The sequence below is a fragment of the Mauremys mutica genome, chromosome 1 (genome assembly GCF_020497125.1).
Source record: "Mauremys mutica isolate MM-2020 ecotype Southern chromosome 1, ASM2049712v1, whole genome shotgun sequence".
Taxonomy (NCBI): Eukaryota; Metazoa; Chordata; order Testudines; family Geoemydidae; genus Mauremys; species Mauremys mutica.
This window is the reverse complement of record NC_059072.1, coordinates 360225051-360233421: the sequence shown is the minus strand read 5'-3', so window position 1 is coordinate 360233421 and position 8371 is coordinate 360225051. Positions and strand designations below refer to the sequence as shown.

Below are 8371 nucleotides of genomic sequence, written 5' to 3'. Positions count from 1 at the left end.
CATCAGGGGGAAAGTGACCTATATTAAAGAGCTTACGCTGTACAGACACCTGTGCAGAGCAAGACGATACAATTCAGGGTTTATACTCAAGAAAGGGAGCAAGGTGGAGAAGCTGGGAAATTGGCTGTTGTCTCCTGCCTGTCTTTGAGTGGCTTAGGTAAAGCACTCAGGCAGCTCAGTTGGTTTTATGGCACTAACTGCTGTCGTGTTGGGTGATACCAAGGCTTGCAGAGGCTGGCTGTGTCACCAGCAGAGCAGTGTATGATTGGCCAGCCCAGCTGGAGGATTGAGGGGCACAGCAGTTCCCACAGCTCCCAGACTGCACCGTGAGGGTGACAACTTGTCACAGTGGAAAGTGTTATACAGCTTCCTCTGTTCATCAGTAATCTCCCTGAACCTGGGAAGCTAAGTACCACATACTGCATCCTCGGCCACCTTGGAACCTGCATGGTGCATAATAATAAGCAAAAACTTCCCTGTGTAAATCCCACAACTGGTGGCCAGCATCCACAGCTGCACCACTGGAGTCTTAGCCTGTCCTGGCCTATTACATCTTCCGACTATGGTTCTCAATATTCTGTTAGCTTTCTTTGACTGCTGCTGCACATTGAGCAGATGTTTTCAGAGACCATCCACAATGACTCCAAGATCTTTTTCCTGAGTGGTAACAACTAATTTGGAAACATCCTTTTGTATGTAAAGTGGGGATTAAGTTTTCCAGTGTGCATTACTTTGCATTTATCAACACCAAAATTCATCTGTCATTCACCCAGTCACTGAGTTTTGTGAGATGCCTTTGTAACTCTTTAAGGTCTGCTTTGAATTTCCCATCTCCCAGCCTTTCACCCTTGCTGAAATGTAAACCTAGAATTATGCCATCTTCTGCTGCGCAGACATTAATGCAAGCCCATGAATATAGGTAGCGTTACCATAGAATTGCAAAAGATATGCAACAGCCTTTGTTTACAGAGCTGTGATTTTCCCAGACACTTCACACAAAACACACTGGTTATGATAGAATATAAAACAAGTGTATTAAATACAGAAAGATAGATGGTGCATGATTATAGGTGACAGCAAACATCAAATCAGGTTAACTAGCAAATAAACAAATCTTCAAATGAAGCCTAATAAACTAGTTAGATTGGATATGAATTAGCTATTTATCTCCCTGACTGATGATACAAGCAGTCCACCAAGTTTCCATATGCAGGCTATAAATCCCTATAGCCTGGGACCAGCACTTCCCTCCGTTCAGTCTTTGTTCCTCAGGTGTTTCCAGATGTTCTGCTGTGTGGAGAGGTAGGTCAACAGATGATGTCACTCAACACCTTATAAAGTTTTTCCATATGGCAAGAACCCTTTGTTTTAAGATAAGTTCCCAGACCAGTTTGTGGCGAAATACAGGTACCAAAATGGAGTTCAGTGTCATGTGGTCTGATCACATGCCCATGCATGCCCTGCTGAGTCACAGCAGCCGTTACTCAGAGGCTCACTGAAACGTTCACTGGAAGGTGAAGCTCTTCCATGGTCAATTATCTTTGTTGATGAGCCATCAGCACTGTCTAGCATCTTCATTTTTGTACCTGAGACCATTGCTTCTTGTTATGTCATCTGCCACCACTGAGAACCACGGTCTTGAGTGGATCATTATCTTGGATGAAACTTGAACAAGTTGCTCCTCTGAATGCTGACAGGCACTGAACCAGGACAGACGCTGGCCAAGAAGAATTGGGATTGTCACAGTAAAATTGGGATATATAGTCACTTTATACTAGGTCCTTTTATGTCCTGTGGGGGAGTCTCGCAATACTCCCACTTTTCGAGCTGGGAACAACATCCCATCTATGATTAAAGTTTATCACCAAGCAGCTCTGACTGGACACCTCAGTCACTTCTGTAGGGAGTTTGTGACCAGAGCTGTACAGTCACCTCCACCCTCCTTAAAACTAGGAGGTTTATTAGCAAACAGCACAAAGCATTAGAGAAAATGGTTATAAAATACCAGGCAGCTGCCACACGTCTACACTCATCTATCTCATGTGTCACTCCAAGCTAAGGTAGACAGGCTTTGCTCTGGAGACAGAGAAACAGAACTGGCCCAACTTTCAAACTTCTGGGAAGCCAAGGAGTTCTTAGGGCCCAGTTTATTTTCCCTGTGTACCTGAGAGCATCTTCCCATCTGTTTGTCCCTTTCTTTTGGAAGAAGACTTTGGAAACCAAAGTACTCAGCAGTGTCCTTGTTTCAGGGCCAAGCTGTGGAGTTGACTTTTGCCTTAAAACTGCTTTCTCCCAGCCAGATTGTCTAAGATGAGTCTCCCATGGCCATTGCTCCATTGCTTGTCGGTTAGACCAATTCAGCCTCTATGGCTTGCAAACGCCGCTCCGGTGATTGTGCTGAAACTCCCGTTGACCCCATGACACTCCAACACTCTCCTCAGAAATCCACTGCCTACCCCTCACTGTCACCCCCGAGCACCCCCACATTTGCCACAGAGACCAAGGTTCTGGAGTCACAGGGCTTCCCAGAAGCAGCTGTCACAAGAGGCTGTGGTAAGAGGCCTTTTATAGACAAATGTCAAAGTTGTTGTTCTGTGGGACACTGATTCGCCCTGATCTTGGGTTCTCAGAGTATCTGAGCACCTTGAATGTATTCATCCTCCCGCCACTGCTGTGAGGTAGGGCAGTGCTGCTACCCACCTGTGCAGAGGCTCAGAGACAGCCCATGGCTTGCCCACAGGCACACAGCAAGGAAATCAAACCCAGATCTATTGAGTTGCAGAGCAGTGCCCAGAGAACAGCACCAACCTGCAGAGAGCGGGGATAGCGAGGAGCCAGTTACAGTGGTTTGATTTGCTGGCCTGTTCTCCCCCAGCCTCAGGGGCTGGGCTGACCTCCGCCCGTTGGTAACAGCTTCCAGGAGCACAGCCCACTCTGGCCAAATCCATGCAGATAGGGACCACCCCAGAGTTCCCATTTGGGTACTGACGTAACCATGCATCACCCTTACATTCCTTAGAAAGTCCTTGCATTGACTTACTCTCAACCTGGGATACTTAAAACAAGATTCCCCTTTGCGGGGTTGCATTTATTCAGTCTTCTCCAAAGCACAAGGTCTCCTACCCTCCAACTTGACCAGTCTCCTTTACTCATGAATACTCTCTCATTCTTGTTGCTGGTGTCTGCATTGCTTCAGACTTTCCACTTCCTCTGGGGCTCTGCCTCCTGGCCACACCAGAGCTGGGCCATGGTAAGAGCTTCTGTGATGTTCTCTGATTAAAATATGACCATATATCTAGAGATCACTCTGGAATCACTGTTCTATATTTGAAACAAATCTTGTGCAAAATGTGACATGTAAGATGTTGATGAAAAAGTTATGATTTTCTGGTTATTGTTGTGTTATCTGTATTTTGTATTTGAAGGTTGGCTCTATACCCTCCAGCCCCACTTCCTCCTTTACTCACAAGCCCTCTGCTCCCCCTTCCCGACCTCCTTGCTGGGGTCTGCATTGGTTTAGGCTTGTTGCATCCCCTGCTCCACCTTTTCCCCTGAGGCCCTCCCCCCTGTCCAAACTACAGTCACCCTGACATTTGCTGAGAGAGCAATGCAGCAATGCACAGACAATCCAGGAAGTTTTTGGAGAGTGCTGGGGACAAATTCCTAGTACAAGTGCCAGAGGAACCGACTAGGGGCCGTGCTCCACTTCACCTGCTGCTTACAAACAGGGAAGCATTGGTAGGGGAAGTAGAAGTGTGTGGCAACCTAGGCAGCCCCTGTCCACAGCTGGTGCAACCCCCATGGATCATGCAGCATCCAGAGTGCTCAGGAAATACCAGAACTGTGACTCCACAACAGCTCTGCAGCCTTTTTTTAATGGCCCGTGGATGTTTAACCAGAGACAGGACATTGCCCAGGCAGGTTTAATGGGAAACAACATCCACATCCCTTCTCTTTATTGACAGCATCAACAAGAATTCAGAGTTTGGATCAGCCACCAGTATGGCCCTTTATTAGCCAACGTCCCAGTGGTCTCCTGGCTCTCCATGAACACAGTCAATTTATAAATGGTGCTGCCTGCCTTGGTCTCCTTTCCCCATGCACTGTCCTCCCTCACCAGTGTTTGGGGTCAGCCCCACTCCCATTGTTCCAGGCCTAAGACCCCATCTGACCCTCTCTCTACAGAGTGGAGATCAGTAGGTCATGTTGTCTTGGATTTAAGTGTCTAGGATGCAATAGGTGACCCGTGTCACCAGCACTGGAGCCAGGCGATGAATTGACCCTTCACTTGATGAACATCCTGATTATTCTCGCACGAAGGTGTTGGTTTTTCACGCTGTACACGATTGGGTTCATCAGGGGTGGGACCAGCAGGTAGACGTAGCCCAGTAGAATCTGAAGCAAGTGAGATGAGCTATTCCCAAATCTGTGTATCACAGACAAGCCGATCTCTGGTGTGTAGAAGAGCAGGACTGCGAACAAGTGGGAGATGCAGGTGTTTAGGGCCCTGAGGCACTCCGCGTGGGATGTGACACTCAGGACAGTTTTGAGGATCATCACATAAGAGAGAAAGATAAGTAATAAATCCAACACCACCGTTAAGAGTCAGATTTGGTCAGATGAAATAAAAGCAAAATGCATTCTAAGCTGATTTTAACACTTTCAGTGCCCTTACAAACTTAGAGGCTTCTCACCACAGGCTGGCTGGTTGCTCTTCAGCCAGGCTCTCCCCTTTGATCAGCACTTCAGTCACTTGGTGTGGTGGTGTCTGTAGATGGAGGTGGAAGAGAGAGGAAGAGCCTGGCAAACGTCTCTCCCTTTTATCATGTTCTTTCTTCCCTCTTGACTTCCCCCCCGTACTTTCAGAGTCAGGTGAGCATTACCTCATCGCAGTCCCAAACTGACTAAAGGAAGGGAGGTGACTCACTCAAGAGTCCAATAGATCCCTTGTTGCTGCCTAGGCCAGTGTCCTTTGTTCCTGTGAGGCTGGGCTGGGTTTGTCTCATCCATGCCCTGATGAGGTGTGAACTGCCCCTCTGCTCTTGGGGAGTTGTTGTCTGGGCTTGCTTTAATCCATGATGATACATTTTCATCTTCATAACTATATACATGAAATTACAACCTATAACATTATTATAACATTACTGTAACAACAGTTACTATAACATCACTATAACAACAATGCTCAGTGCATCATGAGCCTTCCGGAGACACTTTACATGACAAACTATGCACTGGATACAACACAATCATATTATAAGGATGAACACGGAGGTGCAGGGAATTCCCCTGAAGCACAGAGTGTCACAACCTTCACTTGATAAACAGCCTGATTATTCTCGCACGAAGGTGTTTGCTTTTCACACTGTACACGATTGGGTTCATCAGAGGCGGGACCAGCAGGTAGACATAGCCCAGGAGAATCTGAAGGAAGTGAGAAGAGCTGTTCCCAAATCTGTGTATCACAGACAAGCCAATCTCTGGTATGTAGAAGAGCAGGACAGCACAGAGATGGGAGATGCAGGTGTTCAGAGCCTTGAGTCTCTCTGCGTGGGATGCGACACTAAGCACAGTTTTGAGAATCATCACATAAGAGAGAAAGATGAGCAATGAGTCCAAACCCACCATTAAGAGTTTAATAGACAAGCCATAGATGCTATTGACTGTGATATCGGAACAAGCCATCTTCATGACCTCCTGGTGCAGGCAGTAGGAATGAGAGAGGACATTGTCTCGACAGTATCGGAACCGTTTCAGGAGAAAGGGAAGTGGGATGTTAAGGGCCACCGATCTTAGCACAAAGAAAAGTCCCATCCTGGCTATTCTCAGTGCGTTTAAGATGGAAGCATATCTCAGTGGGTTAGAGATCGCGACAAAACGGTCAAAGGCCATCAACAAGAGCACGGAGGATTCAATGTATGAAAGTGAGTGGATGAAGAACAGCTGGGCAAAACAGGCATTGAGGCTGATCTCCCTAGAGTTAAATAAGAATATGCCCAGCATTGTCGGCATGGTGGATATCGATAAGCCAAGGTCTGTGATGGCCAACATGGAAAGGAAAATGTACATGGGCTCATGGAGGGTTCGATCAGTTTTTATAATGAACAGAATGACTGAATTTCCTACTATTGAAATAACATATATTAAGCAAAAGGGGATAGAGATCCAGAGATGGACATCTTCCTGTCCCGGTATCCCAGTGAGCAGGAACACTGCAGAGTTGAATTTGGTGTCATTGACAGCTGACATAATATACTGGGCAGGTCTGAGGAGTTTTGAACTTTCCTTTCTGAAAGGGAAAAAAACAGGAGACTAAATGATATTTTAAAAGATACATTTCTGCTTTCGGTGCAAGTCTAGAGACTCCTGGAAGCTCAAGGGAAATCAGCAAAAACATAGTCTTGGATTTACACTACCAACAGGAAGATAGGCACTGCCAGACTGGATCAGACCTGCAGTCCATCAAGCCCAGTATCCCTTGACCAGTTCCAGATGCTGCAGAAGAAGGTTGGAAGAAGCCCTGAAATAGACAGCTGTGAGATAACCTGCTCCCAGGGAAAACATCCCAGGGAAAAAATCCCCTGCTCCTGTGAGATAACCTGCTCTCAGGGAAAATATCTCCATGACAGCCACTAGTTAGACATATGTAGTGGTGTAAATGAGGAAGGTTTAGAGCCCTTCCAAGACTTTTTAAAACAATCCTCACTACTATAATTGGATTTTATGGTTGCCCATATAAACATCCCGGCCCTCTTTGAATCCTGCTAAACTCTAGGCCCCCTTGATATCTTGTGGCCGGGAATTCTGCAGCCTACTTGAGCACGGTGTGATTTTGAAATTATGAGCTTCCCACAGACACCCTTTCTGGCCCTCCAATTCTGAGTGTGGCCCATTGTATCCTGAAATGAGTCTAAACACATGGCCAGTTCATGATGAAAATGGTTCTGTACATATGTGTCCTGGAGTGAAGCTATATATATATACACAGTGATACACTCTGACCCCCAAGAATCCCTCCAAGAGAAGCGTAAGTGCTTCCCTGGTCAAAGTAGACTGACTCCAGAGAGTTTGCTCATCCTATAGGTGTCTCTTCATCCTCCCAGGACCTGCATCCTCTCCCCATGCAGGTCTTTGTCGATATTTGGCAAGTTACAAGCTAACACAGAGAGTTACTTCAGTTGGCCAGGGTAGGGGACGGTATCACAAATGGGTGAACAGTGCAAATCTAGTGTTTGTACTAATATCCAGTTGAGTGTGCAATTTACTTGAGCAATGCTCCGGTAAGAGGTGATGGGCCCAAGTTACATTCAACCACTATTACACTCCCCTTTCCTATACCTCAGCTCGACTCTTTGCTGAAACACACAGCAGAGCAGGGCTGTTTTTAAGCATAAGCAGCACCGGATAATTTGGGGCACCCCTGGGTCTTAGTGTCCACATTTCTGCCTCTTCCTATCCCTCTTCTGACCCTTCCTGCAGACTCCCACCACAGCTGCAGCCTGGTGAGTCTTCCTCCGGAGAGGATCTAGTACTTAAAAGTGAAAAAGCCTCCAGCCTGGCAGCCCTAGTAGCTCAACACTGAAACTGTTAAAGAGCCATTCGAGGAGTAATGAAGCCATTTAACAGGCATTTGCCATAGACTGTCTGGTTTGAGTTTACTGACAAAACCAGTGGTGCGTTACTGTAGTATTTACTCAGAACATATTAGTCTACAGGACCTTAGTTTAAAATTTGCTTTAAAAATATTTCATTAGTGTGTTCTTGAAGATTATATAATCAGATCACTAAAAAATCCTTGCATAGATTTCTAGATGCACAATCTGAGGATTCATCTTTAGCCTTAAATACTTGAATCTTCAGACATACAGTTTTTTCAATAAATCCTTCAAAAGTCCCACCTTATCGAAAATACACATGCGAGCCGGGCTGCCGTCGGGCATAGGGGTACCAGTTTAACAATACTGCATAGAGCCCCATAAATCCTAAGGACGGCCCTGCACCAACGGTTCTGTTCTCCCAGGAATTTTTGCAAAGACTTGCACAAGTCTTCAAGAGTGATTGAATGTATGACCAGGAATGTAAGCGTTAGAAACAGCTTCTTGTCTGTTACTAAGAGACGGTATCATACAACTATTCACTGAAAATGATTTCATAGCATAAACCCTTTGCCAACAATATGTGGAGTGCTTCTGAGATATTTCCAAAGCAAAAGCCATTAAGCAGTAAAGTTACCACTGCTTCTTCATGTAGAGATTCCAACAACTCTGCTACTGGCTTTCAACATACAGGCATGTCATGAAAGTTTGGTTTATAATATTTGTATTACAATGAAACGATTCGGCATAACATTTACATATCTGTACTTTGGTAT

At 45.8% G+C, this 8371-nt stretch overlaps 1 protein-coding gene across 1 annotated transcript; it reads right to left on the bottom strand.

The window, feature by feature from the left end:
• Positions 1–5313: 5313 nt before the first annotated feature.
• Positions 5314–6249, bottom strand: LOC123349086 (olfactory receptor 51G2-like). Its single transcript, XM_044986827.1, has one exon. It carries the CDS (start codon positions 6247–6249, stop codon positions 5314–5316), a length of 936 nt encoding a protein of 311 aa, XP_044842762.1.
• Positions 6250–8371: the final 2122 nt, after the last annotated feature.

Bases quoted from the DNA above. Each gene is read 5' to 3' on its own strand.
- LOC123349086 (XM_044986827.1), bottom strand. From the start codon at position 6,249: ATGTCAGCTGTCAATGACACCAAATTCAACTCTGCAGTGTTCCTGCTC.